The sequence below is a fragment of the Odocoileus virginianus genome, chromosome 33 (assembly GCF_023699985.2).
Source record: "Odocoileus virginianus isolate 20LAN1187 ecotype Illinois chromosome 33, Ovbor_1.2, whole genome shotgun sequence".
Lineage (NCBI taxonomy): Eukaryota > Metazoa > Chordata > Mammalia > Artiodactyla > Cervidae > Odocoileus > Odocoileus virginianus.
Window position 1 is genome coordinate 13071620 of NC_069706.1, and position 14768 is coordinate 13086387.

At 46.0% G+C, this 14768-nt stretch overlaps 1 protein-coding gene across 2 annotated transcripts in view; it reads left to right on the plus strand.

Moving 5' to 3' along the window:
• Positions 1-13517, plus strand: part of BFAR (bifunctional apoptosis regulator) — a 28720-nt gene extending 15203 nt beyond the window's left edge. For both annotated transcript variants that reach the window (XM_020872262.2, XM_020872261.2), the window contains exons 5-8: positions 1436-1580; positions 8599-8772; positions 10477-10679; positions 12475-13517. In XM_020872262.2, the coding sequence (XP_020727921.1) occupies positions 1436-1580; positions 8599-8772; positions 10477-10679; positions 12475-12667 (715 nt within the window). In that variant the 3' untranslated portion in view covers positions 12668-13517. The remainder of the gene's footprint in view (positions 1-1435; positions 1581-8598; positions 8773-10476; positions 10680-12474) is intronic.
• Positions 13518-14768: the final 1251 nt, after the last annotated feature.

Here is a 14768-nt window from a genome sequence, read left to right on the forward strand (position 1 = left end):
ACTGGACTTGTATTTTCAATACTCAATACTCTTGAAGCGGAATTGCTGGGTCATAAGGTAACTCTCTGTTTACCTTTTAGGGAACCATTAAACTTTTCTAAAGCAGCCATACCATTTTATGTCATTGGTTGACATCTTAATTGTTTGTTGCTTCTCGATTATAAGGGTAACATGTTTATTTCAAAATAATAATGTGGAACTATAAGACATTAGAAATGAAATAACTTCATCATCCTGCTCTTGAGGAAAAAACCACTTGCTGGACAGCTGTTCAGATTTTTTTCAATGTTTATACAGGTCTACACATAGAACTGTGGGTTATTTATTTATTTAAATGAAAAATATGATTGTTCTAAGCCGACCTGTGTTTATATGTATATATATATATATATATACATATGTATGTGTGTGTGTGTGTTTATATGTATGTGTATATGCTAGAGTCTATTAATTGACCTCTACGAACACACATTTGTGGTGTTTCCTTCTTTTTTCTGCTTTGGACAGTACCAAACTGCCTTGGTCCAAATGGGGGAACCCATTAGTTTGAGGAACTCACTCATCGCTGAGCAATGGGGCAGGCTGCTTCTGCCCATCAGCAGAGCTCCCTGCCCCTTCCTGAGCCCTGTCCATCTTTACTGGGTCCCTCCCTTCCTTGGAGGGATCACACAGGGATGTACTTAGACCACCAGGCCTCTGCTTTCTAACCCATTTGAATCAGACATGTGGTCCTCACTGCTCGGCTGTCTTCCTGGTGTCCCCAGGTAACCTGCCTGGTACCCCACCTCCCACCTTACCCCGCTCCCTCCTGGAATTATGGTTGAAAGATTCTCTGCCTTGTTAATACAATGTACTTTGCATAACTGTCTTCCTTCCAGAGGAGAGCTTCCTAAAACTGGCATTGCTGAGTGAAGGAGAATAAACGTTTATGGGGTACTTTAATGAGGAATCACTGGTGGTGAATTCATATTTTCTGATGAAAGGGGACAGATAATGTATCTGCTGTTATCTTTATTTAATCACTACCCCCAAACAGCTACTCTTAAATTTCATTGGATTTCCTTCTAGCTTGTTTTCTCTATACACACACACACTTTGAAAAATAGTAAGGTCGGAGTGCATAGCTGAAAGATCAAGGATGGGAACAAAATGGTCCTTCTGAGTGTGCCTTGGGTGAGTCATTTTATTTGTCTAAGCCAGTTTTCTCACCCATGAAATGGACATGATAACACCTACCTCGCAGAATTGGTAGATGGGTCAGTGATGATATAGCAAAGTGTTTTCAGAGAGTCCCTGGCAAATAGTAAGCTTTCACTTGTTTGCTGTTAGTCATATTACTTCTTACGTTAGGTGCCTTCCCTCGAGCCCAAAGTGCGTATTTGTGTTGATGAGGTGGCGTTCTGACTGGAGAGTTTGCTTCCACCCCGCCCCCCAGGTTGCTTTTAACTCTGACAGAGGAGGAATTTTCTAAAGCACCGTATACCATAGAAAGCGGCAGCCACCGAAGAGCCATCCTCACGGAGCTGGAGCGAGCGAAAGCCCTGGGCGCGAAGCCCCCCCAGAACCTCTGGGAGTACAAGGTGAGCACTCTGATTTCTTCAGTGGGAAAAAAAGTATTGAGAAGATAGCAGTTATCTGTCTGCCTACTGCTCACAGACATGGCAGACACAACTGAAGCCCCTGTGTCAGGCTGTGGGTCCTTCCTGGGCCTGTTCTACTTGTGTTACAGCTGTATCTCCACAGCACTAGGAACAACGCCCTAGATTTTGAACCTTAACCTAAGAGGCATGAAGTGAGCGGATCCTTCTGCAGGTAGCTTTTCTCTCTGGCCCCCACCCCGTTCACCATCCGTCCACTCTCCCATTGATGGCCAGTCTTCTCAGTGCTATACACTGGGCAGTGGGATTACCAGGTCACCAGTAATGCAGGTCATCAGCTTTACTCCATTCTGATAAATTCTTTGCTGAGTACCTGGTTCTCTTTTACAGGGAGAAAGTAGTGAGTACCGTACTGTAAGATGAATGCTCTATTTTTTATTAGTCATAGAGTATCTGAAATACACAGACCTGTACCCTAAAAAAGACATGGAGAAAACTAAATACAAATAACCAATTAAGTCGATGGGGGGGTTGGGGGTAATGTTCACTGATAATTCTAGTGCAGATTGAGACAACCCCCTTGAGACAACCCCCTGTGTTGTTCTCAACTCTGACATTGTCAAGGATGAGAACATTTCATAATAACACGAGCAAAGAGGCACTCATGTTTGCCGATCCTCAATTGGCGCCGTCTCTTTGGAGAGCAGCTTGTCACTAACCATTCACATTTAAGCGGCACCTACTGTTTGATCTTCATTTCACTTCTTGGCGTTGAGCGCACAGGCAGCAGAGTGCTCTGATCAGGGAAGGCCCCGGAGCCTGGCTCCTGGGCCCCTCGCCGTTGGTTCTTGAGGGTGAAATGTGCTGTGTGTTGCAGGGATTTGTGGCTCCTGCAGGACAGACTGGGAATGCCAGCACGCCCCTGGCCTCCTGGTCCCTTTCCTTCCCAGCCAGTGACCTCAGAATCAATGAGAACTATACGTTTGAGTCACGTTTAAACCATTAAACAAGATGTTGATCCCAGTATCACTGGCAGTAGCACGTGGAAAACAACCTCAGTGCTCATTGTTGGGAACAAGTTGAGTAAATACAGCTCAGCCACACTTGCAGCCATTACGAGGAGGAGGTGACCTGGGGTGTGCTCACCAGGAAGGACGCCCAAGTGGTATTGTTAACCGAAAACAAAAAGCGCGTTAGAAGACATACGTGTTTGTGTGGATCATAGAAAATCTCTGGAAGGATACACAGACTGCTACCAATGTTTCCATCTAGGGATTGCAACATGGACGAAAGGCTGAATTGTATTTTGTCATTCAGTTCAATTCTGTGCCATTTGAAAAAGAAGATTGTGTTTATTATGTGCATGTATTACTTTATTTTTTTTCAAACTTTAAACTTTTTATTTTGTATTGGGGCATAGCCCATGAACAATGTTGCCGGTAGTCTCAGGTGAACACCAAAGGGACTCAGCCATACACAATACAGGTATCCATCCTCCCCCAAACCCCCCTGCCATCTAGGCTGGCACATAGCATTGAGCAGGGTTCTATGTGCCATACAGTAGGTCCTTGTTGGTTATCCATTTTGAATATAGCAGTGTGTGCCTGTATGACTTTAAAACTGAAAAACACAGTTTCAGATTTTTTGAAGAATGGGGATAGGGGTCCTAAGATAGAAGATTTATTGTTTTACTTTTTTTTTTTTTTTTTTTACTGTTGTTTGTCAATTTTTTTTTAAATCCCTACTTCTCTTTTGTCATAAATTATTAGTTTTGTTAATGCAGTCAAACTCTGGACTTTTTGTAGCCAATATTAGTCCTGTGGTGGATTTTAATATCTGACAGAACCTTTCTGGGTCCTATGACCCTCTATTTAGAGTCTGTCAAAGTAAACTTAATATTAACTGGAGTGAATGGGATTGGGATTCTGGTCCTGGTATAAAAGGCAAGCAGAATCTTGTTCCTTCAGATCTCCTTGAGGGTGGTCATTTGATGTTGTGTGTATAGGCTTCCCAGTGGTGCTAGAAGAACCTGCCTGCCAATGCATGAGATGTAGGAGACACAGGTTCCATCCCTGGGTTGGAAAGATCCCCTGGAGGAGGACATGGCAACCCGCTCCCGTATTCTTGCCTAGAAAGTCCCATGGACAGTGGAACCTGGCGGGCCACAGTCCATGGGGTCTCAGAGTCAGACGCGACTGAAGTGACTTAGCACGCGCTGCTGGCTGTGTGACAGGACTCCCCTGATGTTGGAGTCCGAGTAGCTGCTCCTGAGTGCCGCTGTCCAGGCAGACTTGAGAGACGGCTCACTCCCCTCTGTAGCCCTGCCGTCACGGTCCCCTCCCTGGGAGGTTGGTTCATCCTCCTCCTCGGACAGAGAGGAGCCCAGAGTTGGGATATTTTGGTCCAGCTGACCCCAGACCTACAAACACTAACCCGGTCATCATCCCTTCTCTCGTCCTTCCCACGATGTGGCTGCGCACTGCCAGGCTGTTTCTGGGACCTGTGTTCTTTTGGAGACCACACACTCAAAGGAGAGGTTTTGCCCCCAAGGCCGTTGGTTCTGGAGGGGTGAAAAGCGTTAATACTGCAGTGACTTGTGGCTCCAGAGACCACAGTACATAAACAAATACACAGTATTTCTTTGCTATTAACATTTTATGGGGCGGGGGTAGGTTTATGAAAAAGTCTTTAAAAGGCTCCTTAAGAGGTAATAATGCAAAAAAGGTTGGGAAAAGCTGCTTTAATGTGAAGAACTACTTCCATATTTCTGTGTCTCACCTAAGTTACAAGATAAAGATATTTTTCAGAAGTTAGACTTTTTTTTAACTTTGGAAAATTTTAAATACACACAAAAGCAAGATAATAGTACAAAACTACCATCCACCCATAAGACAGTAACTTGCGGCTATGTTGATTTCACAGTAATACCTATTCCTACTACTCCTGATTATCTTGGAAATATGAGATAGTTATATTTCAGAAGTAAATATTTAATTGAATCTCTAAAAAGTAGCGACTTTAGAAAACAAAACTAAAATATCACAGTGTACACCCCAGAATGAATAATTCTCTGATGCTATCAAACAATCTAACAGTATACAAATATCCCACATTTTTTTTCCCAGTTGACTTGTTCCAGCCAGGGTCCAAATAGGGTCCACAATTGGTGGTTTTATCTTTTTTTTTTTAATTGAGGAAAAGTGATTTACAATATTATGTTAGTTTCAGGTGTACAACGTAGTGATTCAGTATTTTAGTAGATTATATCCCACTTAAAGTTATTAAAATATCAGCTATATTGCCTGTGCTATACAATATGTTCTTGGGCCGACTTACTTTATATGTAGTACTTTGTACCTCTTAATCTCCTACCCCTATCTTGCCCTTCCCTGCTTCCTTGTCCCCATTGGTAACCACTAGTTGTTTCTCTAAACCTGTGAGTTGATTTCTGTTTTCTTATAGTCATTTATTTGTTTTATTTTTTAGATTCCATATATAAGTCAAAAAATATGTATTTGTTTCCTGCATCCGACTTATTTCACTAAGCGTAATACCCCCAGGTCCATCCAAGTTGTTGCAAATGGCAAAATTTCATTCTTACAGAAGAGTAGTATTCCATTCCATATATATTATATCGTTATCATCATCTTTACCCATTCATCTGTTGATGGATCCTTAGACTATTCCTGTAGGTTAGCAACCATAAATAATGCTGTTATGAGCACTGGGTGTCTGTTTCTTTCTGAATTAATGTTTTTTTTTTTCTTCAGATATATTTCAAAGAGTGCAATTGCTGGATCATATGGAAGGACTATTTTTAGATTTTTGAGGAACCTCCATACTGTTTTCCACAGTGGTTGCAGCAATATTAAATTCCCACCAACAATGTACAAGGGTTCCCTTGTCTCCACACCCTCCGCAACATTTGTTATCGGTGGTCTTTTTGATGATGGTTTTTCTGACAGGTTGTGATATCTCATTGTGATTTTGATCTCCATTTCTCTGATAATTAGCGATGTTGATGTGCCTTTTCACGTGTTGACCATCTCTCTGTCTCCTTTGGAAAAATGTCCATTCAGGTCTTCTGGATTTTTTATTTGTTTTTAATTGGAGGATAATTGCTTTACAGTATTGTGTTAGTCTCCCCCATACATCAACGTGAATCAGCTGTAGGTGTACAAATGCCTGCTCCCTCTTGAACCTCACTCCCGTCTCCCACCCCAGCCCTCCCTGTAGGTTATCACAGAGCCCCCGGTTTGAGCTCCCTGCATCACACAACCAATTCCCACTGGGTGTCTGTTCTACCCATGGTGATGTGTATGTTTCAGCGTTACTCTTCCAATTTGTCCCTCTCTCCTTCCCCCGCTGTGTCCTCAAGTCTGTTCTCTGTGTCTGCATCCCCGTTGCTGCCCTGCAGATAGGCTCATCAGTACCATCTTTCTAGGTTTAATATATGTGAGTTAATGTATAATACTTGTTTCTCTCTTTCTGACTTACTTCACTGTATATAATAGGCTCTGGGTGTCTGTATTTTTTTTTAATTACTGTTGCATGATGGCTGAGTAATATTGTACACACGTACCACAACTTCTTTATCCATTCATCCAGCAATAGACATTTAGGTCGCTGCCATGTCCTGGCTATCGTCAGTGGTGCTTCGGTGAACATTGGGTACGTGTGTCTCTTCCAGTTGTGGTTTCCTCAGGGTGTAAGCCCAGCAGTGGGATTGCTGGGTCGTGTAGTAGTTTTATTCCTAGTTTGTAAGGACTGTCCATACTGTCTTCCCCAGTGGCTGTATCAATTTACATTCCCACCAAAGTGCACGAGGGTTTCCTTTTCCCCACACCCTATCTACCATTTATTGTTTGTAGATTTTCTGATGATGGCCATTCTGACGTGTGAGGTGATAGTTTTAATTTGCTTTTCTCTAATAATGAGCAATGCTGAGCACTTTTTCATGTGTGTATTAGCCATCTGTATGTATTCTGCGGAGAAATGTCTGTTTAGGTCTTCTTCCAACTTTTTGATTGGGTTGTTTGGTTTTCTGGTATTGAACTGCATATAGGGTTGTTTGTTGGTTGTCATGTCATAAACGCAAGAGACATGGGTTCGATCCCTGAATGGGAAGATCCCCTGGAGAAGGAAATGGCCAACCCACTCCAGTGTTCTTGCCTGGAAAGTTCCATGGACACAGGAGCCTGGCGGGCTACAGTCCATGGGGTTGCAAAGAGTCAGACATGACTGAGCGCACGTGCACGCACACGCGGGCACACACACACACCTCTCTTATCTCTCTTTCGGTCTGTAGATTCTGCCTCGCTCTTTTCATTGCTCTGCACTTACTTGTTGTAGAAACCAGATCACTTTCTCCTGTGGTTTCTGACATCTTGAACTTTGGCACTTGTCTCTCTGGTGTCACCTAACAGGTCCTTTTGTCCCCTGCATATTTTATAATCTAGTAGTCTAGAGGCTAACTTTGGTTTAGATTGGGGTTGGCAAGACTGCTTCATAGGTGTGGTATTTTATTCCATCAGGAGGCTCATAACATCCCACGATCATTGATTGTTTAAACATCTGAGTTCATTAAGTGTTACCAAATGGTGATATCATAACTCCCTCGTTTCTTTTTTGCTGGTTGGCTGAAACACATCTTTAAATGGAAGGTTTCCTCTCAACAACCATTTTGATTATTCTAAGTACAGTTTATAGGGCTCCCCAGGTGGCTCAGTGGTAGAGAATCCATCTGCAATGCAGAAGATACAGGTTCGATCCCTGGGTTGGAAAGATTCCCCTGGAGAAGGAAATAGCAACCCACTCCAGTATTCTTGTCTGGGAAATCCCAGGGACAGACGAGCTTGACAGGCTACAGTCCATGGGATTGCAAAAAAGTAGGACAGGCAATGGCAACCCACTCCAGTACTCTTGCCTGGAAAATCCCATGGACGGAGGAGCCTGGTAGGCTGCAGTCCATGGGGTTGCTAAGAGTTGGACACGACTGGGAGACTTCACTTTCACTTTTCACTTTCATGCATTGGAGAAGGAAATGGCAACCTACCCCAGTGTTCTTGCCTGGAGAATCCCAGGGACGGGGGGCCTGGTGGGCTGCTGTCTATGGGGTCGCACAAAGCTGTACACAACTGAAGTGACTTAGCAGCAGCAGCAGCAGCAGGACAAAACTGAGCGACTGAGCACATGCACACACACACACGCACGCACACACACAAATATGTATGGACGTCTCTTGTGAGCCAGGTGATCTTTTAGAAGAAGATCTCAGCTATGAACCAGTCAGGCCCTGCTTTCAACAGTGCTGACTTTTTTCACCTAATGTTTTAACGTGAGCATTATCCAAAGCTCCTCCTTTGCATTCCTCAATGGCTGTATGAATTCTGGACTAAATATCTACTGTAACTTCAGGACTAAAGTCACAGATTTCACTTTTTCCCTGTTATATACAATGCAACACAAAATATTTTGTGTGTGAGACCTTCTGTATTTCAGATTATTTTTATTAAGTGGTGCCCACTAATTGGGGTTTCCCAGGTGGCTCAGTGGTAAAGAATCCACCTGCCAATGCAGAAGACACAGGTTCAATCCCTGGATCAGAAAGGTACCCTGGAGGAGGAAATGGCAACCCACTCCAGTATTCTCGCTGGGATAATCCCATGAACTGGGAAGCCTGGTGGACTGTAGTCTGTGGGGTTGCAAGGAATCAGACAGGACTGAGCATGCCCACCCACTCACTCATTTACTTCCCTGAAAGGTTATGTTCTTCTAACTGTGCCTAGGACCTTGCTTCTCATCCCCCTGCCTCTCCCCAGCCATGGAGAGAGGCTGGATCTTTGTATAATGTAGTCCGTCAGATGAATTTCTTGGCCGCCTCTTCTCATTCATTTATTCATTGTTAGGGCAAACCACATGGCAGAGGGCATGAGACTGCAGAAGGACCGTGAGTTGGGAGAATGCAGCCACAGTTGTAACGAATCTTTGTGCTCCGCAGGCCGTGAACCCCGGCAGGTCCCTGTTCCTGCTGTATGCCCTCAAGAGCTCCCCGCGCCTCGGCCTGCTGTTCCTCTACCTGTTTGACTACACTGACACCTTCCTGCCCTTCATTCACACCATCTGTCCTCTGCAAGAAGACGGCTCCGGGGAGGACATCATATCCAAGCTCCTGGTGGGTCTGCAGAGGGCATTGAGGGGCGTCACGCCACCGTTGCCCATCATGGAATGGGTGTGGATACGTGGCTGTAGCCTAGCAGGGAAGAGCAAATAGCACAAGTCTTCACTGGAATCTTACAAGGAGAGCCCTTACAAAGAAAATACAGCAGGAACTTCCCCACTCCTAGAAGCCTGTGTTGTTTCCTGCACTGCATAGCAAGAGGTGTTACCCTTTAGACTTGAAATATTTAGAGGAAAGGGAAAAAAAACCCAGCATTGCTTCTGTTATAAAATAAGATAGTATAGTTCCAGATTGCCTGAGGGTCCTCCAGCTTGTAATGGATTTCTTAACAGGATCTTCTAAATCAGGTTAGTATACGTCCTGTGGGCCTCAGAATAGGATGCCGTCATCCTGCTCACAGATGGAAGTCCAACTGTTAGCTGACCACCAGGCCTTTGGCAGGGCTGGTTACCCACCCCGGCTCTCTTGTATTCCTTCAGAATAGTTGATCACATTGACTCAGGGTGATTCTCTGTGTCACTGGAGGGTAATGCCCTTTACATTGGTACCTTTGGGGGCAGTCCTTCCGATCTGTTTATGTCAAAAGCCATATGGATATAGGAATCATTGTGTATGATATTGAAACAGAATTCCAAAATCTCCAAAGACCTTTTTTAAAACACTTGGATCAAGTGCCTGTCTAACTGACTTCAGCCTTGATGTCCTTTTAAACCTGCTAATTAATTAGCCCCTTTGCATGGTGTCTCTCTGATCACCCAGTTTCAGCTGCTCTCTGCCCTTGCTGGACTGGGAGCAGCGGAGCCCTGGCCTTGCCGCTGTAACAAGCCCTGCCTGTCCCTGTCTCCTCATCAGGCGGCTCTTTTCCTGGGCTGCTCAGTGTCTGCTCACTGCACACAGTCTTGCTCAGCTTCCATGGCCTCTTGATGCCCGAAAGAAAGTGAAAGTGTTAGTCACTCAGTCGTGTCCAGCTGTTTGCAACCGCATGACTGCAGCCCGCCAGGCTCCTCTGTCCATGGGATTCTCCAGGCAAGAATACTGGAGTGGGTTGCCATTCCCTTCTCCAGGGAATCTTCCTGATCCAGGGCTCAGACCCAGGTCTCCCACATTCCAGGCAGATTCCTTACCAGTCTGAGCCACCAAGAAAGCCCCAAATGCCTATGAGTTGTTTAAAAACTCTTGTTATGAATTACCTGCTAAGGTTGTCATTAAAGTTTTTCATTTTCCCAGAATTACTTTTTAAAGGTACACGTTTAATTTTCCCATGACCTGTGATCACTCCACCACAGGTGAGAGGTTGAATTTGGGAAACTGTGTGAGCTGCTCTTGCAGTGATGAAGACATTTTAAAACTGGTTAATTTTTGTCCATTTCAACCTTCTGATTAACATCTCATGCTTAGATTTTTTTTTTTTCTTCTGAGCTTCCACAATCATATAACAATGTAAGAGGTTCAGTCTCTTTGGTAACATTTATTTAGGGGAAGATGAGTTATTACAAGGTGAGTTGATGGATGGAGGAGATCTCACTTGAGATTGTTGGATGTGTATGTCTGTGTGTGTGTGTGTGTGTGTGTGTATGTGTGTGTGAATAAATGTAAAATTCTCTGGGCTGACCACAGTATCTTGTGTAAAGGTCAGTCCTCATAATTTTTTGTGTCTGTTTATATGTACCTTTATTTACTCGTGTTTTACTCCTAAAGGATCTTAGAGAGCCCACATGGAAGCAGTGGCGAGAATTCCTCATCAAGTACTCCTTCCTTCCGTACCAACTGATTGCTGAGTTTGCTTGGGACTGGCTGGAGGTCCATTACTGGACATCACGGTTTCTCATCGTCAATGCCATGCTACTCTCAGTTCTGGAATTATTCTCCTTTTGGAGGATCTGGTCAAGAAGTGAGCTGAAGTAAGTGTGTTTTTATCTTGGAGATGGTTGGAGCAACAGAGGCTGGGGAAGAAATTCCAAGGGGAGGAGAAGTCCTCTTGAGTGTTTTTCAGACTCTAGTAGACACCCGGCAATCTGGTTTAGAAACACTGCTTAAGCAGCAAACAAGAAAATGACTTGGATGGGGAGGCTTTCATGGTGCTCATTGTTAAAGTGTGCCTCTAGGTGCCTTTTCCCCACATAATATACCAGATAATTCCTGGAGGGTGGGGTATACATGAAGGAGTTTAATAACTGAGGAATAAACAAGCGAGAAGAAGAGGGTACTTTATGGAAAGTAGTGTGGTAGAACATAAAGAGATCTGAGGAGGAATTCTGTAGGCATTTCTCTGGATTAATGTGTAAAATGAGAAAGTTGGACTAGACAATCGCTGAGTCAGGACTTTTGGTTGCAAGTGACAGAAACCAACCTAGGTTGGCTTTCCTACCAAGGACATGCCGAGGGATGGCTTCCTGCGTGGCTGGACCCAGAGACCCAAACACTGTCCTTAGGGCCAAATGTCTTTCTCCCTCTCACAGCTCTCCTCTGTTCACCTCAAAGGCCCCTGTATTCGGGGGCCCTTGATCCCTCCAGGTAGAGACTTACAGCTTAGGAACCCTAGAGGAAAGAGACACTTCTCTCCTCATAGCAGTTGTGAAAGCCTCAGGCTCACAGGCCTTTGGTTTGATTGACCCAGCCTGGGTCACAAGCCCCCTGAACCCGTCACAAGTACAGGGGTTTGTGGGCTTGCCTTGTCCAGACACAAGCATGCACTCGCCCCCCCATCGAGGGGCTGGTTTCAGCCCTACACGGGCCACATGGAAGAGAGACACCCCAAAGGGAAACTCAGAAGACGCTTCCAGGAGACAGGATGGCTGCTGGGCAGGCAGAAGCAACGTATCAGCACGCCTGCACCCTTTTAGCCTGAAACAGCCCATGACACGAAGGCTTCTTGGCCTCGCCCATCAGGTAAATAGTGAGAACCTGACAGGAATCTCCATTATTTATTCAGTTCAGTGACCCCACTTATTCATGCCCAGTTGATTGAACCTCTCCTCTGCCCCTGCTTCTCTGCTGGACACCGCAGATCTGTTGGTCAAGAGGATAGTTTATACTCTGAAGGCCCACAGCCTCGCAGAGAAAATATTAGGTTAATATTCAATTAAAGGGGCTTCCCTGGTGGCTCAGTGGTAAAGATTCTGCCCACCAATGCAGGAGACACTGGTTCCATCCCTGATCTGGGAAGATCCCACATGCCAAGGAGCAGCTAAGCCCGTGGGCCACAACTATTGAGCCTGTGATCTAGACCCCAGGAACTACAACTCCAGAAGCCCGTGCGCCCCACAGCCCATGCAACAAGAGAAGCCCCTGCAGTGGGAAGCCTGTGTACTGCAACCAGGGAGGAGCCCGTGCTCGCCACATCTAGAGAAAAGCCCACGCGGCAACGAAGACCCAGCACCGCCAAAAATAAACAAATTAGGATATGTGTATGTTATATTAAACACACACACGTGTGACTCAGCGAAGCGGGTGGAGTTGGGGCTGTGCTGGGAAGGCCTCACCTGAGGGGACCTGGTCACACTTCCTTGAGGAAGCCTCCTCCAGGCTGCGTCCCCGGAGCTGAAGGTGACGTGGTCAGGAAAGCTGTGTCTCGGGCACCGCGGGCAGGAAACAGGGTCTCTGCAGCTCCAGCAGCCAGACGCTGCGGCGGCGAAAGGCCCGGGCAGGTCTGAGCGCCCCGGTCTCGCCTCTCACACGCCTCTCTTCCTCTTGCAGGACCGTGCCTCAGAGGATGTGGAGCCATTTCTGGAAAGTGTCGACACAGGGGCTGTTTGTGGCCATGTTCTGGCCCCTCATCCCTCAGTTTGTTTGCAACTGTCTGTTTTACTGGGCCCTGTACTTCAGCCCGATCATTAACATCGATCTCGTGGTCAAGGAGGTCCGACGGCTGGAAACCCAGGTCTTGTGACTGACGCTGCCGAGGTTCCCAGGGGCCCTCGCAGCCTCCCTGCCGGCTGAGCTCTGGGGAGAGGGGGAAGCGACTTCCTATTTTCCGCCCCTAGTAAACAAGGTGCTGCTTTGCCCGACAGAGGCCACGGCCAGGTCCCCTCCCTCGGCCCGTGGCAGCAGGGACTGGCGCTCCAGAGCTTGGCCGACACGGCAGCCACACCTCCCACCCAGCCGCCTTCCTCGCCTGGACTTGGGAGGCTCCCCCCTCGATGGCTGGCAGGGACTCAGGGTCCTCGGAGGACACACAGCGGGTCTCAGTCCCCGCTTGCTGTAACCTCAGTGACTGACAAGAGGCTCCCGGGGCAGGTCGGGGCCCTAAGACAGGAGCCCAGGGCCAGGCCTGTCCTCTCAGTCAAGTATAGGAAAACAGGAGAAGATGCTGTCATAGGCAAGAGGCAGCTGCACATAAAAAATAAGGAGGAAAAACCAGTCTGGTTGATGATTCTGTCTTGTGTAAGAGTTGCTAGAAGGTTCAGAGGTAAACCTCAGAAAGCAGTCAGTTTGAGGTTAGAATGATGGTGGTTAGACTTGCCTCCACCGTTTTCTACTTGGAACCATTGACAGTTTGGATCTGTTTGCTGGAGTAGTTGAGTGGGATGTCAGGCAGTCAGTCATCAGGCTGAGCTGCTTCCGTGCCACGTAAAATTGTCATTTGGGGGGTTCGCTTTAAGAATGTAATCTATAAAATCCAAGCCAGTCCATTTGTTTAAGGGAATACCTTGTACATTGACCTCACACTGTATAATCTTTATTGTCCTGCTCTGATGTATAAAACAATGTGTAATTATATCAAGTGCTGTAATTGTAAATATGAGATGAACAATGGCCTTTGATTTCCTGCCAGGGTGACAATAGCAGGTGTGAAAGGCAGTCAATCTGAAGATTGACCCCATATTTATACAGAAATCAGCTTGCATCCAAAGTGTTTTTTTTCAAGTCTATGAACCATTCATTAACCCTTTGTATCTTTGAAGATTTCCCTCAAACTCTGCATCTGAAAGTTTGAAGAAATGAGTTGAAATAAAAATAAAGTTTATATATATATACAGATAAAACTTTTACATAGAGAAAAATTGACTGTTAGGAAACATGAAGAAAATCTATGTTGCCCAGTACAACCTACTGGTCACTCTTACCGCCACCCCCACCCCCCCGCCCCATCCCCCCCACAGCCGAGGAGCCGCTACGGATATCTTAAGTGAAAGGGCAGAGAATGTTTTCCTTACCCCTGTGTTTTCTCATCAGGCCCTGGGCCTGCCTGACTTGATCAGCCAGAGACAGTGCCAGCCCAGTGGATCCAGGGACATTGCAGTGTCTACATCTCCCTGGCCTGGTGCCTCACAGGGTTCCTGTCCTCCTTTTTATTTTTTAAAATTTGTGTCTGTTCGGCCGCCTCAGGTCTCGGTTGCAGCATGCAGGATCTTTCATTGCAGTTTGTGGACGCTCTAGTTGTGTGGCCTATGGGTTCAGTAGCTGCGGTATGCAGGCTTAGTTGCTCTGTGGCATATGGGATCTTAGTTCCCCAATCAGGGATCAGACCCACGTTGCCTGCATTGCAAGGCGGACTCTTAACCACTGGGCCATATTTTTAGGTGAAGAAAAGGAGGCTGGGTAGCCTTACTGGAGCTGGGGTTCATGTCAGACTGCCTGTCCACTGCTTCTCACCTGTGCCCCTTGGCCTCCCCACAGACCTCACCTGCTCCCCAAATTGTGCTTCAGAGATGAGTAATACACGTGCTCTGGGAAGGAGTACCAGGCAGACTTAGCCAAAGCAAACAGGAGAGGCGGGGTGCTCCCTGTTTATCACCTGCAAGAAGAACAGGCATAGCAGAATGAGGGACACCCTCTCAGAGCCGGCCCAGGTGTCTCAAAACGAGTGTCTGTTTAAAATATTCAGACCCCCTAATGCAAGAGTTCCATTTCTGCAAATCTCAGGGAATAATAAAAAGGTGGGAGAGGGTAAAGATTCACAAGCATCCTCGTTACATCAGTAATCTTTCCTATAAGAATAGGAAATACTGCCCATGTCTGAAAGCTAGCAGTCTATAAAACAGTATCTA